The sequence below is a fragment of the Gasterosteus aculeatus genome, chromosome 3 (genome assembly GCF_964276395.1).
Source record: "Gasterosteus aculeatus chromosome 3, fGasAcu3.hap1.1, whole genome shotgun sequence".
In the NCBI taxonomy this organism is placed as follows: domain Eukaryota; kingdom Metazoa; phylum Chordata; class Actinopteri; order Perciformes; family Gasterosteidae; genus Gasterosteus; species Gasterosteus aculeatus.
Window position 1 is genome coordinate 12,618,846 of NC_135690.1, and position 22,653 is coordinate 12,641,498.

The window sequence follows — 22,653 nt, forward strand, 5'->3', positions numbered from 1 at the left end:
TTTTCTGCCTGCCCATGTTAGCCGAGGAGATTAGAGCAGATCAGATTAAGAGAGTTGCTGACCTGCAGGCAGGAGAGAGAGAGGGAGAGAGAGAGTGGCCAGCGAGGACAAATGCACAGCTCTTCTACCTGACTTAATGTTCTGCACTACTTCAGCCCCTTTCTGAACCGGTTTCTCTCCATGTCGTACGACTTTTACATCATTCCATAACAGGTAAGAGGGACCGCTTTGTTCTTTTGTTGACAAAATGAGACGTGCTGTAGGATGACGTAGGTCATCGACAGGTATGTGGCTGATAATCGCTGTCTGTCCTCCTGCTGCTCAAACAAAATGTCAAGACGTGACAAAGGTGATCCCGCTGGATGCTCTTCATCTTTTGCTTGCTTTTGTTTGGCTTCTCGTATCATGTTACTTAAACATACAGCAGTTTTTTAAAATGCGGTAAAAACATTTCTCTACTTTTTTTCACGTCATTGTCCTGTAATTACTGTTTTTAGAGATGAGGTGATTTCAGAGAAATCCCACATAATGACAGCCTTCGCCCTTCCTTGTTTTAGTCTCAGTCTTTGTCCTCTTGTTTTTCTAGACAAGTATTTATGTCCCCGCGTCCTCCGTCTGCCAGTCTGGGGTAATCTATTGGACATGTCGCTCTGAGCAAATTACTCTGCGTGTCCGACATTCTCTGAGCTCCTGCAGGTTCACGTGACTGACATCTGAGTTCCTTTTGTTGTCATTGTTCAGTTCCAAAATGAATTTGTCTTTGGGAGTACGCTTGAATGAGAGCCGAGGAACAAATTGGATTCATCCGTCACATACCGACGCATGTTGTTTGTGCCAGTGGTTTACAGTGTAGAAAACCCTTTTTGTTTACGTGCGTACACAAGATGTCTGCTTTGAAAGAGGCTCCGTCTAAAGGTTGCAGTCAAGACCACCTTAAGTCCAAGTTAATGCAGAGACCAGGCACAGTGATAGTGATTTAACAAAAGATTGACCATTGAAAATGATCTCATATTACAATGTTTCAGGATATTAAGCAAAAGTCAGGTCAAACACAAACGCAAGGCCAGACCCAATAAGTCTGACGGCTCAATGATCTCACCTCCGGCAGATGTTCAGGTGTCTTTTGTGAGCGCCGCTGATGGAGTTGCCTCCCTGCAGGTTCGTCACAGGCTGATGACCCCTTCCCGGGGTGAAGCTGAAGAGCAATGAAGACAGGTGCTCAAATCCGCCTGTTACTGTGGAAAAACTGGACCCTCCGCAAGAGACAGAAGGTATAATCGTTTTTATGACCCTTTGAAACTCTCCAGCATAATGCAAAACCCAATATATAAACGGCACGGCCCACCGCCTCCAGCAGCCATCTACCAACAGGTCGCCTGCGTAGGGGTCGGATTTGTTCCGGGGGCCGTTGTGTCCGATTAGATTGTGCCGGTGTTCCAATTTGTCTTTGTGTGCGTTTAGTAACTCCCCCCTTGTTTTGTGTCCAGGTCCGCTTCCTGGTGGAGATCTGCTGGCCAGTGTTGTTATTCATTGGTCTGGTGTGGCTGAGGAAGGCCAATCCACTGTACCAACAGCATGAATGTAAACGGAACAACAACTCTTCAAGCTATCGCCAGTCTGTTTAATGAAGCTAACCGTATTTGTGACGTCTTACTCCTTCAGGTCATTTCCCCAACAAGGCCATGCCTTCAGCCGGGATCCTGCCCTGGATCCAGGGCATCTTCTGCAACGTCAACAACCCCTGCTTCAGATATCCAACCAGAGGAGAGTCCCCAGGCGTCGTCTCCAACTATAATAACTCTGTGTAAGCCTATTCATAGCACCCGCTGTCCTTGAAAACCCTCCACAGCACCGGGGGGAGCTTAGAAAAAAATTAGAGGGTACAGAACGATGACTAATTTGACTAATTCTGTGTGTTTTGGGGGCTGGCTTTAGATTGGCCCGGTTCTACGTCGATGCCCAGGAGCTTCTGCTCAATGAGACGGACGTCCGGCAGCTCGGCCGTCTTTGGCACGATGTGTCGTCCTTCTCAAACTTCATGGAGACGTTACGCAACAACCCATCCGTGGTGTCGGGTAAGGAGGCGACGTGACAAGTGGTTCAGGCAGCAGCACTTTCCTTTAAAGTGAGATGGCTAGTCAAAGGTATTAGTTATTGTTTGCTTGAACAACACTGTAATCAGCAGATGATTTGATTATAGATTTTGAAACCAAATGTGGACATGTGTTCCTTTTTAAAAAGGCAATTTGCTTTTAAAGTTGTTATTAACTCTTGACAACACCCTCTCAAGATACCGTAGCAGCACTTTGAACTTAACCGTTATGTGTTGTTGTTTTCTGCAGTTCCTCTATTTCTTGTCGGAGCACCACATTTGTCCTCCATGTTAAATATCCTCTCCTTGACTTAAAAGTATAATTTCTACATAGCAATTAGCTTTAGTGGACGTAAACATCATGCATTAAAACGGTTGTTCTTAATATTACTTCAATTCAAGTTAACAGAACATTTTTTGGCAGGGATACGCGTACAAACCTCCATCCTCTTGCTCACTGGATATCCCTGAAACATCCTGAAAATACCTGCCAATCTTTCTCGCTTTGAATCATTTCCTCTGTGTCGCCCAGTGCCTGTCGGGTCAACGTGGCCTTTAGTGTCTCTAACCTTTTGCCGTCTCTGCTTTTGATGTCCCTCGCAGGCCGTGGTCTGAAGCTGAATGATATTCTGAAGGATGACGAAGTTCTGACTGCCTTCCTTTTGCGAAACGCCGGCCTCTCTGAGTCTATTGTCTACCAGCTCGTCAATGCCGAAATCCGACTAGAAGAGGTGGCGTTTTGGGGGACGAGTGGGAAATGTTTAAGCTTTTGCTAATGTTAAGTCATTCAGCTCGTTTTAAAGCAACACTGAACAACTTTCATATGAAGCGCTAACCAACTCAATGAAATGAGGATTGTTCCATTGTCCACAATAAACCCAGCATTTCCTTTTGTTTTTGTGTTTTTCCCAGTTTGCCTCTGGTATTCCAGACCTGCAGCTGAAAGACATCGCCTGCAGCCAGATCCTGCTGGAGCGCTTCATCATCTTCCCCAGTCGCATGGGCCTCCACGGGGTCCGCAACGCCATGTGTGCCCTCACCCAGCAAAAGCTGCAGAAGATAGAGGACGTCCTCTACGCTAACGTGGACTTCTTCAAAATCTTCAAACTGGTGAGCTTTGTGCTTTGAGAAATATTTTTGAAGTCACAGTGAGGTTGATAAATAAACAATAGTGCGTTACCCGTTCATTATTATTACAATAAATAGTAATAACCATAAATCCTCCTACATTATTTTGTATTTGTCATTGCACACACTTAAAGTCCTCCCTGTTTTTACTTTATTTGACATGTAGTCATTATCTCCAGTCTGAGATCCTCTGAAGTTTTAAAATTGATATTTTCTGTATACACTATAGTGTGTGTGTTCATACTAATAAATGGAGGTGTCACACAGTGTTTTTTAATAATATATGGACAACAATCGAGCTCCAAGGCACAGCGCAATATATCTGTCTTTGGATACTCATTGTTGGTTTTGGTCTTTTTAATGGGATTTGTTGACTAAAATATGAAATATTGCAAGACTTGGAAGAGGAAGGAAAAGTCCTATTTCTTTTGACTGTGTCGCCAGATACATTTAAATTCCCCCTCCAACCTTCATAAAACGTATCTCAATGCTCTAGCGAGTGTAGTGAAGTTGATGCTGTGAACAAACGTTCTGGATTGTTCACTTCCTTGTGAGCACATACGTGCGTATGTGTCGGTGGCTCATTGTTCTTGGTTGAGCTGCTGGTGATGCCAGGACTGCATGTGAGGCCGAGCGGCTGATTCCAGCTTGCTTGGCCAGATCGGCTCACTCACAAAGTCGATGGCTTCATTTTGGAACTAACTCATACGCTTGGTTTTGCATTCTTTACAAATATATTTACGAAAAGCAAGAAACATAGAGGATGCAATAACATAAAGCTTTTCTGAGTGGAGAAAAAAAAACATTTTGCAACATTTTTTATTGAATTTATTGGATAAGTATATTTATCCGTATAGAATAGTTAGGAAAATAAAGGTAGGATTAAAAAATGGACACACATCATTAAACTGTACTACGTTGAACTTGTTTCCCCTTCACAGCCTATAATTTCTTCTATATATGTCTGGTGAGTCAGGTTATAGCTCATGGCATTATCCGTCTTGGCCTGTTTCTCTAATGGGCTTAGCTTGACCCCGCCTACTGTCGGGGAGTTATTCTGTAGGACGGGATGCTGCCACTTGTATACAGGCGTTCCCAACATGTGCCTGTCTGAAGAGTGCACCCGGTCATGTGCTCGTAAAATAGCCTGACTAAATCACTAAGAGCATGACAGGAATGCCGCGTGTTACATTACCTCTTTCTGACGGAGTTACATGATGGAAGCATATTGATGGATGTTGGATTGATGGACTTAATAAAGACAATGATCAACACAGATGGACGATTGTATTACCACAGCTTTAAAATGTATGCAATCAATTTTATTATGCATTCTGTGTTGCTTTTTTATTTTTTTCTACATTAATGTCCTCGTTTATTATGATGTGATTATGATCACTGAGGCCTGAAGGCTATTTGATATTTGATATAAGTATCATATAAACTAATATATTGAAAGAGTGCACAAAATGTACAGCAACACTGGGCTGTTTCTGTGGCTGTAGTTAGCAACGGTGTTGTATTGAAATTAATAATTGTGGTCTAATCTTTTATTTAGTATGCAAATTATGTGATGGTGCATAAACTATATTTAAGACATTTGAGAATGTATGCAAGTCTCTTGACTCTTACATCAAACATGTCCACTACCACGGTGCCACGGTAGCATCTTAGTGGAGATCTATGCATTTATCCCATTTCGCCCATTAGGTTTAAAGCCCAGTACCACAGTGACCTCTCAACACCCTCCCTTTCTGTCCCCCCCCCCCCCCCCCCCCCCCCCGCTTTCTCACTTTCCCACTGAACCGCCGCCCTCCTTCCTTCGTTCATTGAAATGCAAGTGCGAGGAATGCGGGAGGAAGGATATCACATGTTTGTCTTTGCATTCGGGGTTTCCGTTGCCCTCGGCCCTCTGCTCGCACCAGGCCTTTTTCTAACGCCTGCTGCTAATGGTCTCTCAGGATAAAATCGCTGAACGAGGTTTAGCAGAAGTGTGTTTCAGTATCGAACAACTGATGCAGTTGAAGTTTAAAAGAGGTTAATTTCCTTCGTACGTATAGACAACACCTAAATTGTGTGACAAAGAGAATAAAGGCAGAATGGACGATGTGAGGTTGCTCGTTGTACTGTCTGCAAAAAATAGACTCTTCTTTGCAAGAAACATTTAGACGAGCAAATTGTGTTAACCTTGACTGACACATCTCCTGACTGTGTTTCCCAGATGCCGCAGGTTCTGGACCGCAGCTCCGCGGGGATCGACCTGCACCTCTGGGGTCGGGTCCTTCAGGTGACGTCGGAGAAGCTCCAAGTGGTAAGTGTCCCCCGAAAAAGATCAAACTCTCCCCCCGTCCTGGCCGCTGCTCCTCTCTCCTGTTCCTCCGTCAAACAGGATCACAGACACCAATATTTTTAGCCCGGCAGGAAACTCGTCTCTTCCGCTGCTCCCAGTGAGAGAATCGCTCACAGAGGAGGCTGAGTGATGGGCTCAACAATGCAAGGTGTACACGCTTGTGTGTGTGTGTGTGTGTGTGTGTGTGGGTTAACAGCCTGATGTGTCACCACATGCTCATGTGATATGTGTATGGGGACATACGTGTGTATGTGCATCGTGTTTAAATCTGTGCATGTGTGTGTGTGCTGGCAAGTACAGATTGTGTCTCATATGTATAATTGTGCATGTCACTTTATCACTGTATTTATTTCATCAGATGATGTAAAATAACAGAATAGAACCGAATAGTTATTGAAGATGAACAGAATTCAACTTATAGATGAATATAAATAAATATATGAAGTTGTTATTTGAACAGATATTGCAAAGAAACATGATAGAGTGTGAAATCATAACAGGATAGAATAGAACCGATAGACATTGTAAAGAAATATAATTTAATACATCCAATTTTCTTTGTGTGAGCTTTTATAAACTGCACATGAACAAGGTTGTCGAGAACACACAAGAACAAAGACAGAGTGAGTGGGATCGTGTTGTGTGTTTCAGCACGTTCACCACGTGTCCCGGGGGGGTTGTGCATCCCATCATCACCAGGGGCAGGGGCAGGGGGAGGGTGGGGGTGGAGGGCTCGGGGGAGAGACATTCCTCTGAGGTGACATCCTGTAGGTGGGTCCTTTGTATCACTGTGGGGACAGAGAGGCGAGCCAAATGCTGTCATTACCCACCTCTCCTTCCTTCCAATTTACAGTGTGTGTGTGTTTGTGATGAGAAATGAGGGCAGGGAGCGAGAGCAAAATAAATCACATGTGTTATTTTAGCATGTGTTTGTGCGCATGTAAAGACAACCAGTGAGTCATTTTAAACTCTGATCTCTGAAACCACTTTCAATGTTACAATATCATCGTGGTTTGAAAATTGTACGTTTTTTTTTTATAGAGCTAGAGTAATAACCAGGAGGGCTTTTGAACAAATGTTACACCTAAAATTCTGATCCCTTGTGATGACATCTAAGGACAAAAACAACTCAAACATGAATCTCAAAATTGCTGGCAGCCAGCTCGCTATTTCTCCTGAAAGGAAACGATACAAACCGGGGAGAAACACACTTGGATGGAGCTATTTTTGTTCAATCAATAGGAGGATATTTGGTCCGCGTGAGAGGAGAGGCGCACGTCCGACATGTTTGCTTATCTTTCGAACTATTGTTTTGTAGTGATCGTCTACGCTGCGCTATTCACACAGTATGAACAAATATGACGACATGAATATCCCCGGCCTGCGGATAATTATCTGCCGAGAGGTCAAGTAGTTTGAAGCCATAGATTTAGGCTTTACAGCAATACTCACCTTAGATTCTGACTAACTGATTGTCTCTCTGACGTCTTTTACAGCTGATGGAGCGGGAGAGTTCTCAGGAGCTCCTGAAGGCTGTTTCCTCTCTGTTTCAAAACGGGGGCCCATCCTCGTTCACGCAGCTAATGTCCAGCGCGTCCAGCCTCTTCTGTGGTTACCCCGAGGGGGGCGGCTCCAGGGTCCTGTCCTTCAACTGGTACGAGGACAACAACTACAAGGCGTTTCTGGGGGTCAACGGAACCAAGAACCACAACTACGTCTACGACGACACTGCCAGTGAGTACCGAGGCGTCAAACCCGCGAAGGTCCCCATTCTGCAGCGTATGTGCTGGGAGAGAGGAGAACTCTTAGCAGTACAACTTAGTACTAGAATAGACAACTACAATACATAATTAAAAAGGTTGCATTTGGGGGCTTTCATGAGTCATTCAGAGTTGTATAATCATATGCATTGCTTTTATCTCAAGCGTGCAATAGCAGGGCGTACGAGAGTTTTTGGCAGCACGGCATAGAATGGTATCTCGTCATGCTTTGGAGGACAGCGGTTGCAAATAAGAAATGCCGTCGAACTGTCTGCCATTTTTCTGTGGATGCAGGAATGAGAAAGCATTTACGGCCGTCAGATTCCCTTTTCTCACAGTCAATGTTTTTTTGGTGAGACGCCTGAAATGAGGTCCGTGGTCAACACAAGCTTTTTTATAAAGCGGTCTTGTAAATGATTGTAGTCCATCCATGTTCTTCCATCAAACCAACTAAACAACATCAATTCATCCATGCGATTTTAACATTTCTTTCAACAAATCATTTCTTTTTTGGCTATGACAAAAACTCTATCAATGCTACCCACGTCTGGAGAGTAAAAGAAAGTTCCATATGATGCTTTTTCCCTTTTACAATATCTATTTGTATCTTCTAACCGTTGTTTTTTTTTGCTCTTTCATCAGCTCCATCCTGCAACGACTTGATGCAGACCATGGAGTCCAACCCCATCACAAAAATTGTGTGGAATTCAGTCAAGCCCCTGCTGATGGGAAAGATTTTGTACACTCCCGACTCCCCTGCCGTCCACAAGATATTAAAGAGAGTAAGGGAGACCACCTCTTGGCCCGAGCCCCCCCCTCCCCCCACCTCCGACTAACACTCTATGCATCGGCTTTAATGCATCCCACCCTTCTTAGGAATGAGCTGCCTGCCGAGGCAGAGCAGGGGGGGGTTGACCTGCTGCAATGTGAGGCAGGAGGGGGGAATTAAATAATAAAGTGAATGTGAGGGGGATGCAAGCTAACGCAGAATATCTTTTAGTCACATCTCATTTAGTGGTGTTTAAACAAAACAGATCTCCACTTTTGTTAATGAGAGTTCAGCGACCCAACATGATGTTTAACTTGTTTGTTACATTGCGATGTTTAAAGAGTATCGCTGATATGAGCCGAGATCAGATTTCATGGATCTCTCACTGCAGTTAACTGTTTAACTCTCTTTTCATACAATAGAAAACATTAGAATGTTTCATATCAGTTCATATCAATCAGCGTGTTATCAGCACAGAGTGGAGTCAGTCGGTGTGTTGACTCAAAGAACCCGTGAACTCTACATTGACTTGTTAAAGTGTACATTTGTGCTCCTGTGTTTACGCTTGTGTGTTTCAGGCCAACACAACATTCGAGGAGTTAGAGAGGTTGCAGAACATGGCCAAGGCCTGGGAGGAGTTGGGACCTCAACTCTGGACTTTCTTCAACAACAGTTTGCAGATGAACATGATCAGAGTAGGAATACTGCATGTACACAAAGATGGAGTATTTCAAAGTAGTATTAGGCTCTAATTCCAAGGAACATGAGAGTCCTAAAGTAGAATAAGCCTTACTTATTACATAACCAAGAAGCAACCATCAGAAAACATGTGGATAGATGTGGAAGATCTATTTGGATGGATTCATGTCAAATTTGAGCCACAAAGACTTGGAAGAATTATACCTGCTACATTTCTATTTAAAGAAAATAAACAATCTTTTTTATTATTTAAGGCAGAAATTTTGAAATTTGGTTGGTGGAAAATGATGTGTATGACTTGAAACCCAAAGGCATTTTCATTTCCCTCAATATACATTCAGCTGACTAAATGGCACCTGTTATTATGTTGTTCCATGTCATTCGTCTGTATCACACGCAGTCATTTCTAACTCAATCTCTGCAGGACACGTTGAGAAACCCGACAGTGATGGAGTTCATGGACAACAGTCTGGCGGACACCAACTTGACCACCAAACACATCCTCAACTTCCTGTACAACGGTCCGGAGCACCACAGGGAGACGAGCATGCCCGGCTTTGACTGGAGGAACATTTTTAACACCGTCGACCAGACGATACGCATGTTCAACAAGTACGGCGAGGTACGAGTCCAGCGTTCTCTATCTATCCGTCTGTTTTTCCTCCTCGCCGCCAAGTCACCATTTGCCTAATGTTGTGCATTCCCAGGACTAAGTGTTCAGCCTTCTTTGCCAGACCAGCTCTGAGCTCTCCAGACAGGTGCATCAGTCTTCCAGGTCTGCTCCCGGGAGATTGCAGCCGGGCCCCTTTGAAACAGATCAGGCCACTTAGCACCGCCATACAGCCGCTCTCCCGTCCGCTAGGCTGAAAGGTGGGGAGAACAAGCCTGCTGTCACCCCCCCTCCTTTGCGCTCTTTGTGGATCCAGTGATAAAGTGGAGAGTAGGTGGCAGTGAGTCAGCCCCCCCCCCCCTCGCCCCACCTCAATGCGGTTTTAGTGCATGGCCCCCGCATTGAAACAGACCCCTGCGTCTGCGAAATAAAAGAGGGCAAATCACTCTATCCATCCTTCACGCCTTTCCTCTCTGTCTCTCTCGGGCTGATTTAAAGGGGGCCGGCGTTGCGGTTTTCGGTGAGAGCGCTATCAGCGCGGGCATCTCAATCTGTCCTTTGTCTACAAGTTCAGCATCCAGACCCTGCTGAGCCCCACAAAGAAACCCGGGCAGTTTAACCAATTAGGTATAGCTGTCAGCCAGAGCAGGGCCATAGGATAACGAGCGCTGCGGTTAGCATTAGGTCCTCTCACTCCATCAGGGGCATGTTTCTCACAGTGGATTCCCATTGGAACATGTGTATCAGCGGGGGTCTTTCTTCTCAGCCCATCTCTGAGCGAACGTTATTGTGCAGTGAATGTATGGTCCCTTAAAATGAATGGGAAGTGGTCTCTCGTCTTCCTCTGAGCGCTCTCACGGTATTGTACATTAATGTGAATGGAGACATTAGACACGGTATACACATGGGTGTTGGGGGTTAGATAGCCGTGTGTGTGTGTGAAGTGGGAGTTCACATGGCAATTATGCGTGGTTCATTGGGAGCGAGCGAGCGTGTGTGTGTGTGTGTGTGTGTGTGTGTGTGTGTGATAGAGATAACCTAATTGTTTGTGTGTAGCTGTATGGAGTTGTTCTCATGTGTGTCTAGATACACATGAGCTAGTTTCATGTTCTTGCCTTTTCCTTCCTGCGTGTGTGTGTGTGTGTGTGTGTGTGTGTGTGTGTGTGTGTGTGTTTGTTTGTGTCTGTTGCTGAAAGATGAATGCAGTAGCTCAGATTTTCCCATGTCACCAGATCACCTCATTGAAAGATGGTTCGGTTAAGATGGAATGGAAATTCACAAAGAGATAAACAGATAAAATCACCAATGAGGGTATTGTTCAAACTTTTCTGGTCAAACATGATATCTGAGAGACCCCTTAATTTTTCCTTTTGTCTTTAACATAATACCTCAGTTTAAGGAATATAAGCATATTTTTGTGCATTCGTCTTTATTTCAGTATTTCTTGTAGTTTACAGCGAATCAGCCTAGTGAAATGTATATAAATATATTCTCTGCAGTGCTTAATGGATTCAGTTGACCGGATAAAATGTATTTGATCCCCAGACAGGACAATTCCACCGCTGCAGGGCAGCAGTAGTACAAAGAAGTGAAGAAAAATAAATATCGCATGAAAGAAATGAACAAACAACCAAACATGAGTCAAAGAATATGGCAATGAAACACACATAGTAACACACTTTGTAACATAGCTAACCAGGCTAATGTGTTCTGTTTATCAGACTTGGGTCAAATACTATTGGGAAGAGAATGATTGATTGGTATGACTTTGGTGTTACCACAGCAGGACAGTTAATTTTTGTACTTTTGATATGATTTCACCAAGCATGCATTCAAACAGTTCCATTCAAATCTACAACTCACCTGGTTACAGTGCATCAACCTGGATAAGTTTGTTCCCTACACCGATGAGTCCCAGATGACCCATCAGGCCTTGTACCTGCTGGAGGAGAACAAGTTCTGGGCCGGCGTGGTCTTCATGGACATGTACCCCTGGACCACAAGCGTACCGCCGCACGTCAAGTACAAGATCCGCATGGACATTGACGCGGTGGAGCGCACCAACAAGATCAGAGACAGGTTGGTAACAGCTGTGTGGACAGAGGTTTTGTTGCGATGGCGGCCCTCCAGTTTTTTGCTTCTGACGCCTCGAGATGAAGTGAAGCGTCTACTTTCGACTCCGTGTTGTGGAATCTGTGTTTTTGTTTGTGCGGAACATGTTTTTTTTTATTTTTATTTCAGTCCAGTCAATCGTGCTGTGGCCACAGTCCCCAGTCCTCAGTCTTCTGAGGAACCAAACCATTGGTATTACCGCATAACAATTCAGGGTATTAGCATTTTATTAGCCAAGCAAAAAGGCTAATCATAGATGCTTTCGCATACATTTCATTGCAGCTGACTGCAACGAATCAACTGGCAAAGTGTAGAGTACCGAATCCCTCAGACACCTTTTTCACCTTGTTGCTGTAGCAACTTATTTGACAAGTCATACGTATTTATCACATTCCTCGAATGGAAAAGAGAAGACTCTCCAGCTGGCCTCACGGTATTTCCCTAGATCTCTTGGTGGTTCCATATTAACTGGACGCCTGCCCTTTCATCCTCCCATGTGAGGCTCTTGCGTGCTTTTTTTCTTTCGCTTTGCTCTTCCATTCTTAAACGGACTGTATGTCGATATCCTCTGGGGAGAGCGAAATGTTCTAGCTGTTTACAACGCACCAACAGGCTGTAATGGACCCAGTGGGAGTCCTGCTTCTATACAATTGATTTATCAGATTGTAAGAGGGCTTTCGCCCTCGGACATATCCGCTTAGCAGTGCACATGTGGTCTGTGTGTGTGTGTGTGTGTGTGTGTGTGTGTGTGTGTGTTTTTGAGATGATGTACTTTGAAAACGTTTTTACCTCTTTGATAAATTGCTTGGGTAACAGTTTATGTTTATTTGTTTATTTAAAAGGATCCCCATTAGCTGACGCTGAGGCGACAGCTAGTCTTCCCGGGGTCCAAACAAAAAAAAAAAAAAAAAAATACATAAAAGAACAGTAATCAGCAATCACAATTACTCACATATATCATATATAAATACACACAAAAGACAAGAAAAAGTAACAATTCTGAAAGTACTGATTAAAGTAATAAAAAATAATGCAAAACACCAGGACACAGGTATGTGACGAAGGATAATGTAAATATAAGATCCTCCAGCCACCTGTCACTCACCCTCTTTGTTCTCTGTTCAGGTACTGGGACCCCGGCCCGAGAGCAGACCCCCTGGAGGATCAGAGGTACATCTGGGGAGGCTTCGCCTACCTGCAGGACATGATCGAACACGGCATCATCAAGCTCCACACGGGCCAAGACTGGCCACTCGGGGTCTACGTCCAGCAGATGCCGTATCCGTGCTATGTGGACGACCTGTGAGTGAACCGCCACCTAAATGTCCACATAGTCGATGCGTAACGTCCCAAAAGATGCAAATGGAAAACATTTAGCACGAATAATTCCAAAATGAAACAGAATATTTTCTAAAGTTAGCAATAGTTCACCACATAACTAAAAAGGAGCAACCTGAGAGAGTGATCCGTGCATCTCCCTTTGGTTTCCAGCTTCATGATTACACTGAACCGCTGCTTCCCCATGTTCATGGTGCTGGCCTGGATCTACTCCGTGTCCATGACCGTGAAGAGCATTGTGCTGGAGAAGGAGCTGCGCCTCAAGGAGACTCTCAAAGCCATGGGGGTCGACAACGGCGTCATTTGGTACACGTGTTTCATCGACAGCTTCGTCATGATGACCGCGAGCACAGCGCTGCTCACCTTCATCATCATCGTAAGAAAACCGGAGTTAAAGGAGGAGGTTGATAGAGAAACCTTAGCGCCACGTTTTACTCGCTTGGAAGGATTTGAATATTTTTGCAGCGTGCAATAGTGTCCTCTTGTGGATGGTTTTTAAAAGCTCTTTTAATGGAGGAAGATGTTTTACTCATGCAGCCAATGGTCGCGGCGGCTGTGCGCTCAATTACGTGTGTTCCGTTATTTTAGTGAAGGTCTCCTCAATGAAATCGCACGCCTATCTTTTACTTTTCTTTCTTTCAGGGTGGAAAGGTGCTGAATTACAGCAACCCCGTCCTCGTCTTCTTTTTCCTCTTGACTTTCACCGTTGCCACCATCATGCAGTGTTTCCTGATGAGTGTGTTCTTCAACAAGGCCAACGTGGCGGCCGCCTGCAGCGGCATCATCTACTTCACCCTCTATCTGCCACATGTCCTCTGCTTCGCCTGGCAGGACCGCATCACCAAGAACATAAAGCTGGCTGCTGTATGTCCCGATGTGACTTATTTTATCAATATAGGAAAACCTCATTTGCAAGCGTAGAGAGTATTCACAGTAATCACATTTTGTGTTTTTGAGGGAGATTATCTGCAACATGCACGAAAGGATTACTGATGTATATGATCGTTTTTTACAACGGCACAAACGGAAGATATGTGTTCATTTGTCACAAAGGGTATTACCACAGATTTCCTTTTACATTATTATTTCTTTACGTAGACGATGTCCTTCTGTTTCTCTAGAGCTTGTTGTCTCCTGTAGCCTTCGGCTTCGGGACGGAGTACCTGTCGCGGTACGAGGAGCAGGGTTTGGGTTTGCAGTGGGACAACATCATGACCAGCCCGTTAGAGAAAGACACCTACTCATTCCTCACTTCCATCCTCATGATGGTGTTTGATGCTGTCCTCTACGGCGTCCTGGCCTGGTATCTGGATAACGTCTTCCCAGGTTGGACTACTACTAGGCTGCGTTGTTCGCTTCACCGCTTTATAGGTACCACAAGTTTATCACACTGAGGATTACTCCACATTTCTCCTTCACAGGGCAGTACGGCATTGGTCGGCCTTTCTACTTCCCGTTCCAGCCCTCCTACTGGAAAACACAGACGCCCTCGCACATGGCGATGGCCGGTCCAGGTTAGCGTCAGTGTCTCTAAGATCTCCTACATGCCTCACAAGTGAGGAGCCGCCCTGCTACTGCAGGGTTGTTGCTTAACTGCTCCCCAGAAGAGTTTTTAATTCCTGCCTGAAGATTGTGATTGTATTGAAATGATCAATATGATGTTTTTTTAATGAGTAAAATCTCCCCCCGGAGAAAAGATTCCGTCCCTCACCACATGCAGCACTCGCGGAGCAGGAGATGAGTCAGCCTGGCAGACGACAGTTTGTCCAGCTAACATAATGTTTGTGTTTTTTTTAGACCTTTGATCTAAATGCATCATATTTCATAAATATCTCCTAGAAAGCAGTAAATCAATAAAAAGAACAGCAAGCAGAGCACAAGTTCCTATGTAACTTCCCTACCAGTCGTGTAACCTTAAGTTGAAATATATGATATATGGAATAATATGTTTTTTACTAATACCATTCAAATGCTTGAAATGTTTTTTTTTTACCATCACCAGACGTACGTGCAACACTGTGGTCAACTGTGAATATTAAGTAGAAACCTTCACCAGAATTTAGCTCTATGATCTGTCACCTTCAGATCCAGAGAATCTTGGACTAGAGAACGTGGAAAAGGACGTTGATGGCAGGGGCACGCCAGAGTCGTACACCTGCAATGGTTCAGTGGGCAGGAAAGCCTGTAAGCACCAACGCAAGAGGGATCAGCTGGAGAGAGAAAAGGAGCTGCTGAGACAACAAGAGGAAACTCCAAACCAGGAGAAGTGTCAGGAAGGTGAGGACGACAAACACAGAGCTGAAGCCTGAAGGCAAATCCTAAGTGAAAGAAGGACTAAATGCGGGAGACGCATGTGGGGAACACACTGAGGACATCCAGTGGACAGGAAGGGTATCACGCACCGCATAGCAGACTAGAAAATACTGGGGGGGAGAATTGAAAGGCGTAATTGTCTCCTTTCTCATAATGATGAAGAAGAGGACTGATAATAGGATTTAAATAAGCGTTTATATGTTAATCTTAAAATGTTGTAATTGGTAGCCAGGCCTTGGTTAAGCCAGTTAAAGGAAGGGGGAGAACTTATTTAATGGCCTACGGTATTTGAGTTACGTAAAATACCCGTAAATCTGTGGAGTTTCCCCATTATTTTCATTTATTTGTGTGACGATTATATAAATACCTCTTTAAGTCTTAACTCAGTCTTTTTCTATTTCAATGCAGGTCCGTTGTTCTTCGAGCCTGACCCATTGGGCCTGGTAATGGGGGTGCAGATTGAGGAACTGACGAAGGTGTTTGATGGAAGTTCTCGCCCAGCTGTCGACTGTCTCAGCATCAATTTCTATGAAGGCCAGATCACGTCGTTTTTGGGTCACAACGGGGCCGGAAAAACCACCACTCTGTAAGCTGAATCACATTTCACAAGTTACAAATGTCTTTAATAACTCGGTGGAGTCCAAAGAAAATATGTAAACTCAAATAATGACGAACCTGACTGAATATGCTATTTAAACGAGCTGAAAAGAAAAGGTTCAATACAGTACAATACAATTGATGTGTATTTCTTCGCCGTCCAGGTCCGTCCTGACTGGCCTGTTCCCTCCTACATCCGGCACAGCCTACGTTAATGGAAGTGACATTAGGACGGACATGGACACAGTTCGCTCCTCTCTGGGAATGTGCCCGCAGTACAACATTCTCTTCAAATAGTGAGTTCCAGAACCGGAAACATTTCAGTGTAACAATGTGAACGTGCATGCAGTGTTTTCGAGGACATACACAAGACAATAATAAATCATTAAGGAGATATTTATGTTGAAGAACAAACTTAAATTACTCCTATATTGCATTTTTTTTAAGTTTAAGGTTGCTACCGTATGTGAACTTCCGAAAGTTAAGACTTTCTTTATTTTTTAGTAAGTAAGGAACAGGCTTAAAATCAATATATTCTTCACGCGTCGGCTTTGACAGCAGTTCCTGAAAGCCGGGAATGGCAAAAAGTTTCGGATTCACTTCCCCATCCAGACTTCCCCAGCTTTCAAAGCAACCACCCAGTCCAAAATCTGTCAAAACAACAATTACAGACTCTTCCTCAGTCAAGAAGAAAAGAGCATTGTTATCGGTGCCCTGTTTTTTCACCCCCACCAAGTCTCACAGTGGAAGAGCACATCCTGTTTTACTCACTGCTGAAGGGGCGGACGCAGGAGGAGGCCCAGCGGGAAGTTGAGGACATGCTGGTGGACCTCGGGCTGCCTCACAAGAGGGACGACGAGGCCCAGAATCTCTCAGGTGCGCCGCCTGTTCCTCAGTGTTTGCCGAAAAATGCGTTCATCCCGCTCTGAACGGTCGCCTCTCACACACTGCAGGCGGCATGCAGAGGAAGCTGTCAGTCGCGATGGCGTTCGTCGGAGGGTCGAAGGTAGTGATCCTGGACGAACCCACCTCGGGAGTGGACCCCTATTCCAGGAGATCTATCTGGGACCTCCTACTGAAGTACAGAGCTGGTAAAAAAAAGTCAGGTTTAACCCGTTGAGCGCCACATCTTCCCTTTAGAACAGGATTCTTTCTTAACCCATACACATCTCACTCCTATGGTCCACTTTTTTTTTTGCCGAAGAATGAAAGCCAATTATTTCACAGGCTATCGGCTCTCCTGAGGCGCTTGAATTAAGTAGTGAGCTGATCAAACGGAAAAATTCAGCTTCACTGCCACAGCAGAAAAGAAAAAAAAAATGCATTCACAAAATCAATAATCTGTTGGCAAAAGCACTTTAAAGTTATGGTAAGTTGTACTTTTTTGTTCAGGCAAGATTTACAAAAAAGAGTCAAGGGAGAATTTTTTATTCTTGTGATGAGTTTTTTTTGTCTGATCTAAACCGTTTTCTCTTTGTCGTGTTAATGAGGCAAGAACGGTTAGATAAAAAGTGAAGTCATAAACACAAGACGGAAAACTTCTGATTTGCCCTCCATAGAAATGGGCCACTTTGAATTCAAATGACATGCCAGTAAAAAGTGCTTCACCAGACGTGTGTCCGCTTGCGCAGGCCGCACGGTGATCCTGTCGACTCACCACATGGACGAAGCTGATCTGCTGAGCGACCGCATCGCCATCATCTCCAAAGGACAACTCCACTGCAGCGGATCCCCCCTCTTCCTCAAGAACTGCTTTGGAGTTGGTTTCTATTTGACGCTCGTTCGCCGGATGAAAGATCTCAAGAAGAAAGAGGTGAGCGTCATCTATTATCTACAAGATCAGCCAGATACTCTGCTCTCTCTGCCATCGATTTCAAACGAATAATACATACTGTACGTCTCTTGTCTATGCTGCTTTCTACCAGAATGATTGCGACTGTGCCTCCGACTGCTCCTGTTCCTGCTCCATCTGTACCAGATGCAAAGATCAGTCTCAGATTCAGTCCCACCATCTGGACAGAGTTTTGGACGGTAGGTCAACTCTGCCTTTCTTTTACGGTCACTGCATATTCCAGAGTTTCTCCTCTGGTCATCTGTGCGTGTTTTCTCTTGTACTTCCATCCTTTGTAGGACCATCTTGGGATTCAGCTACAGCGAGTTTGGCATTTGGAGAATGTGGGCAAATTATAACTTGACCTCTTCTTCCACTAGCTTTTTAGGGGGGTTAAGACTTCATTTTACGATTACGGATTAGATTGAAGGTTGTGGTGAGGCAAGCAGTTGCCGTGGTTAAAGTTAGGCACAGGAACAAAGGTACTGTGAGGTGCTTAGCTCTGTTTAGTGCCATCTAATAAATATGTTAGTGGGCTGCTATAGAAAACACAGGGAAGCATTGCGGGTTCATATCCTACGCAGGATGGTTTAGTTTAGTCTTTGGAATTCTGGAATAAATGCCCTTAAATCCTCCAAACCTGTTTTTTCTGTCTCACGTCCCATAATACTTGAATACTTGATGATTGTTTTTGGCATAATTAGCATTTTCTTAACTACCGTGCTCCGAAAACGCTGATTCTCTGTCTTCTTCCCCAGGGGACATAGACAACATCACCAGCCTCATCCACCACCACGTCCCTGAAGCCAAAATGATCGAGATGATCGGCCAGGAGTTGACATACCTGCTCCCCAATAAAGGCTTCAAACACCGCGCGTACGCCAGCCTATTCAGGGAGCTGGAGGAGACGCTCGCTGACATGGGCCTCAGCAGCTTCGGCATCTCCGATACATCACTAGAAGAGGTAGTGCTAATGCTGCAGTTAGACTGCATGGAAAGATGGTGAATAAAAGAGTCCAGAATATAACAACGGCTTTCAACGTGGAGCCAATGTTTCTCGTCGGAAATTCTTGAAAAGAGTTGAATTTTCTTTGGAAACAATGTAAAGCTATCTTCTCCCAAAAAGGACCAACATCTATTCTCAAAAACTAACATTTATTTAGTGATTTAAGTCATTTTTACATGTGTGCGTAAATGATGAACAGAATATTTATGTTTAATAAAGTGAAATTTAAAATTATATTACTTCTGAATTTAAAGGATCAACTCTATATTTCATGAATGAAAAAGTCTGGAAAGTCTAAGGCAAGTCCTGTTTTTTCCTCCCAGATCTTCATAAAGGTCACTGCTGATGGAGAAGCCGCGAATAATGCCACCACTCCTGGTAAATACCACCACTGATAGCCCACATGGCCTTTTCCTTGAATAGAATCTCTGACCTATATCTCTCACCCGCCATTAATCATCACGTCCCACAGCTGTCGTATTGCTGCAGTCATTCCCTCACTCTACCTTTAGCTACTCCTCTTGTGGTGTGGTGCACCCTCCTGTCGCTTTTAACCCTGTAGTTTGTGCATGTGTTTTGTGTCTCACCTGTGCGCTCCAACTTCTAGAACAGTGGATGTTACAGCGGAGAAAAAACGGCGGCAAAGTTGGTGAAGAGGGAGACGAAGGTCAGAGACGAGAGCAGAATTCTGGCAATTAAAAAACTTTTTTTTTTAAATGAAATCTGATGGACTTTCAATCATGTAGAATGAAAATAATTATTCTTTATTTAGATTTAAGCTCACAGTTTTTTGCGTAAGCACCTGCTGCTCTCTGATAGTTTTAGTGATCAAGGTCTGAAAACTCGTGATCAAATCAAAAAACCTCAGGTGAGACAAAAGCTTTGTTCAGTTCAAATATTTGACGTACAGGACGCCCTCTTCTACCACAGATCATAATGTGCAGACTAACGGGATTACCCATGGTGCATCAGACAGCAGCGCGGGAAAGGGCTCCAGGCAGGTTAAAGGGTCCACTCTGATCCTGAAGCAGTTCCATGCGCTGCTAGTGAAGAGGTTTCACCACGCCGTACGAAGCCAGAAAGACTTCCTGGCACAGGTACAAGGACACAGCCATGGATGGATTGATTGCATTTTAATTATTGCATCTGGTAAAAAAAAGACGTTAGGTAAAGTTGTGTGCATACATATAGTAACAATTTAATGTGTGTATATTTTATTTATGATAGACTTGTATTTTTGGGGATTCCAGATCGTCCTTCCTGCTAGTTTTGTCCTAATAGCGCTGATCTTCACCACGATCGTCCCTCCATTCGGAGAATATCCCAGTCTGACTCTGACCCCCTGGATGTACGGACAACAGTTCACCTTCTTCAGGTCAGACCTTCATTGGCAGTTCTCCAAGACACTGGCTTTATACATCACATAAACACTGGTTGACAGACGGATTGGGGGGGGGGGGGGGGGAGTTGTAGCTAATTCCTCAGTTCAGTGGCTTAAACCTGTTTTTTTTTTTTTTTACCCCCATTTAGTAACGAGCAACCATTTGACCCCAAAATGAAACGCTTTGCCGAGCGTTTCCTGAGCAAACCGGGCCTGGGGACACGCTGCATGGAAGGAGAACCACTAGAGTGAGTAGGAGGACTGTTGATAGGACCTGATAAGGGCAGCGCTATTGTTCGTGAATGCCTTGCAATGTTTAAATTGTCATGAAGGCATCACGTAACTCAGCGTTTGGCTCCACCCATCTCTCCACAGAATGCCCTGCAATCACACCACATCAGAGTGGGGGAATCCCGACGTCTCTCCTGTGGTCAACAACATCTTACTGAGTCCAGAGTGGAACCAGAGGAACCCGTCGCCCTCCTGCCAGTGCAGCACCAGTAAGAAGCTCACCATGATGCCCATCTGTCCCATCGGGGCAGGAGGTCTGGCCCCTCGCCAACGAACGGAGGCAACAGGAGACACGATGCTGGACCTGACGGACAGGAACATCTCTGACTACCTGGTTAAAACCTACCCGAGTCTCATCAGAACCAGGTGGGTTTCTGCATTCATACGATAGCAACTGGGAGAATTGGAAGTGTTTAAAAAAACCAAACAGGAAGGGTTGCTGAAGGAGACAGAAAAATACTTCTTTAAACTCTTCTGATGATGATGATGGTTGAAACAAAATACACATACCATAATGAACGTTCTGAATTTCACTTCACAGCTTGAAAAGCAAATACTGGGTGAATGAACAAAGGTGATCATTTGTATTTCATCGTCGTCATTCACAGTCTGACTCTTGCGTGGTGGATGTGGGATACTAAGTGTAAACATTTCTTGATCTTAGATATGGAGGTCTGTCAGTGGGAGGACAGCTTCCCATCCTGGACGTCGACCCCAAAGATATCCAGCATTTCTTCAGACAACTGGGACAAATGCTCAACATCACAGCGGTACTCGCTGTTTTCTATTGGTCCTGAGTGTGGTGGTGTGTAAAGGCCAGTTTATAACCCGCGTTCCCTTTCACAGGGTTACTATTCTGGACTTGCACTGAAGGAGACCGGCCCTTTCTTACGATACATGGAAAGTGAATTCAATGTAAAGGTATGTGGGGGGGAAGGATACAGGAGCAGGTTTTCTGCAAATAAGGTCAATCTTGCAACCTGCGATACTGTAGATTAGGAGCGTAATGATCACAGATTGTTGCGTTCAGTGAACTCCGTTCTCCTCTCTCAGGTGTGGTATAACAACAAAGGCTGGCACGCCATGGTGGCCTTCATGAACGTGGCCAATAACGCCATTCTGCGGGCCTTCCTACTTCCATCAGCCAAACCTGTCGAGTTTGGCATCACCGCAATCAACCACCCTCTGAATCTCACCAAAGAGCAGCTTTCCGAAGTCACAGTGTAAGTCTTACTTCTGATCCATTTAATTTATTTACTTGCTAAGTCAAAACATTGCCATAACAGAAAACTATGTTTTCCAATGTATATTTGTTGTTATTTTTTTGGGCTACTATAGAAAAGATATTATTTTTTTCTGAGCAGCCACAACTCAGCGACATTTTAACATTTTCCCCCCTTTTTATTAGAAACAAGTTTACATGACCTTTTGAAAACATGATTACATTTTTCACCGGCATCATATCCCTTTCCAGAATGCGCAGTGCTTTATTGCGTTTTTTTTCCCCTCCCCCCCCTCAGGTTGACCACTTCGGTAGACGCCGTGGTGGCTATCTGCGTCATTTTCGCCTTGTCCTTCATCCCCGCGAGCTTCGTCCTCTACCTCATCCAGGAGCGCGTGACCAAGGCCAAGCACCTGCAGTTTGTCAGCGGAGTCAGCCCTTTAGTTTACTGGGTGGCCAATTTCTTCTGGGACATGGTATGGACGAGTACGGACGGTCCCTGTGAGGGAATATGTGTGTCTCACATTTTCTCTGCTCATTATCTTATTGTGTAATCATTTCTCCCTTTAGGTTAACTACTTTCTCAGCACTGCACTGGTGGTTGGCATTTTCATGGCTTTTGACAAAAAGTGCTACACATCACCATCCAACCTGCCAGCACTAATAGCTCTGCTTCTACTATATGGGTAAGACTTAAAAACAATAAAATAGTGTTATAGTGGGAGAGCACGCAGCGGGCCTCATTAAGAAATCTCTCAACAAAAAATAGGTCCTGAATTCAACAGCAAGGACTTTTATAGTGAGACGGCCAAATCGATCCCATAAAGCAGCAGTGGGGGGGGACAAGTCAGGTCAGAATTGCTGTTAAAAAGTTTCTCTTCCTTACAGGTGGTCGGTGACGCCCATGATGTACCCCATGTCCTACATATTCAGCATCCCAAGCACTGCGTATGTTTCCCTGTCCTGCATCAACCTGTTCATAGGCATCAACAGCAGCGCCATCACCTTCATCCTGGAGCTTTTTGAAAACAATCGGGTGAGGACATGTAGACGACAGTGTTTTGAGAGAAGAAAAACCCGCCGTCGCCTTCAACGCGCAGCGAGGACAGTTCATCTTTTCACACGTCATTGCAGGGTGGACACGGGTGTAATTA

At 44.6% G+C, this 22,653-nt stretch overlaps 1 protein-coding gene across 3 annotated transcripts in view; it reads left to right on the forward strand.

Annotated features, from left to right (window-relative positions):
- The first annotated feature begins 74 nt into the window (after positions 1-74).
- LOC120815980 (retinal-specific phospholipid-transporting ATPase ABCA4) overlaps positions 75-22,653 on the forward strand; it is a 28,277-nt gene continuing 5,698 nt past the window's right edge. Inside the window, exons 1-39 of one of the 3 annotated variants that reach the window (XM_040171130.2) lie at positions 75-213; positions 1,159-1,271; positions 1,488-1,581; positions 1,663-1,804; positions 1,936-2,075; positions 2,696-2,823; positions 3,005-3,202; positions 5,442-5,531; positions 7,067-7,304; positions 7,973-8,112; positions 8,678-8,794; positions 9,223-9,420; positions 11,282-11,487; positions 12,646-12,822; positions 13,012-13,234; positions 13,501-13,722; positions 13,980-14,184; positions 14,280-14,372; positions 14,944-15,135; positions 15,580-15,757; positions 15,933-16,064; positions 16,505-16,644; positions 16,722-16,859; positions 17,400-17,581; positions 17,694-17,799; positions 18,358-18,563; positions 18,929-18,983; positions 19,213-19,272; positions 19,536-19,702; positions 19,856-19,980; positions 20,136-20,234; positions 20,362-20,643; positions 20,819-20,851; positions 20,942-21,047; positions 21,124-21,198; positions 21,331-21,500; positions 21,798-21,975; positions 22,070-22,185; positions 22,388-22,535. In XM_040171130.2, the coding sequence (XP_040027064.2) occupies positions 1,206-1,271; positions 1,488-1,581; positions 1,663-1,804; positions 1,936-2,075; positions 2,696-2,823; positions 3,005-3,202; positions 5,442-5,531; positions 7,067-7,304; positions 7,973-8,112; positions 8,678-8,794; positions 9,223-9,420; positions 11,282-11,487; positions 12,646-12,822; positions 13,012-13,234; positions 13,501-13,722; positions 13,980-14,184; positions 14,280-14,372; positions 14,944-15,135; positions 15,580-15,757; positions 15,933-16,064; positions 16,505-16,644; positions 16,722-16,859; positions 17,400-17,581; positions 17,694-17,799; positions 18,358-18,563; positions 18,929-18,983; positions 19,213-19,272; positions 19,536-19,702; positions 19,856-19,980; positions 20,136-20,234; positions 20,362-20,643; positions 20,819-20,851; positions 20,942-21,047; positions 21,124-21,198; positions 21,331-21,500; positions 21,798-21,975; positions 22,070-22,185; positions 22,388-22,535 (5,565 nt within the window). In that variant the 5' untranslated portion in view covers positions 75-213; positions 1,159-1,205. Of the gene's footprint in view, positions 214-1,158; positions 1,272-1,487; positions 1,582-1,662; positions 1,805-1,935; positions 2,076-2,695; positions 2,824-3,004; positions 3,203-5,441; positions 5,532-7,066; positions 7,305-7,972; positions 8,113-8,677; positions 8,795-9,222; positions 9,421-11,281; positions 11,488-12,645; positions 12,823-13,011; positions 13,235-13,500; positions 13,723-13,979; positions 14,185-14,279; positions 14,373-14,943; positions 15,136-15,579; positions 15,758-15,932; positions 16,065-16,504; positions 16,645-16,721; positions 16,860-17,399; positions 17,582-17,693; positions 17,800-18,357; positions 18,564-18,928; positions 18,984-19,212; positions 19,273-19,535; positions 19,703-19,855; positions 19,981-20,135; positions 20,235-20,361; positions 20,644-20,818; positions 20,852-20,941; positions 21,048-21,123; positions 21,199-21,330; positions 21,501-21,797; positions 21,976-22,069; positions 22,186-22,387; positions 22,536-22,653 lie in introns of those variants that run through there. The other 2 variants (XM_040171131.2, XR_013467148.1) reach the window with 2 other exon arrangements.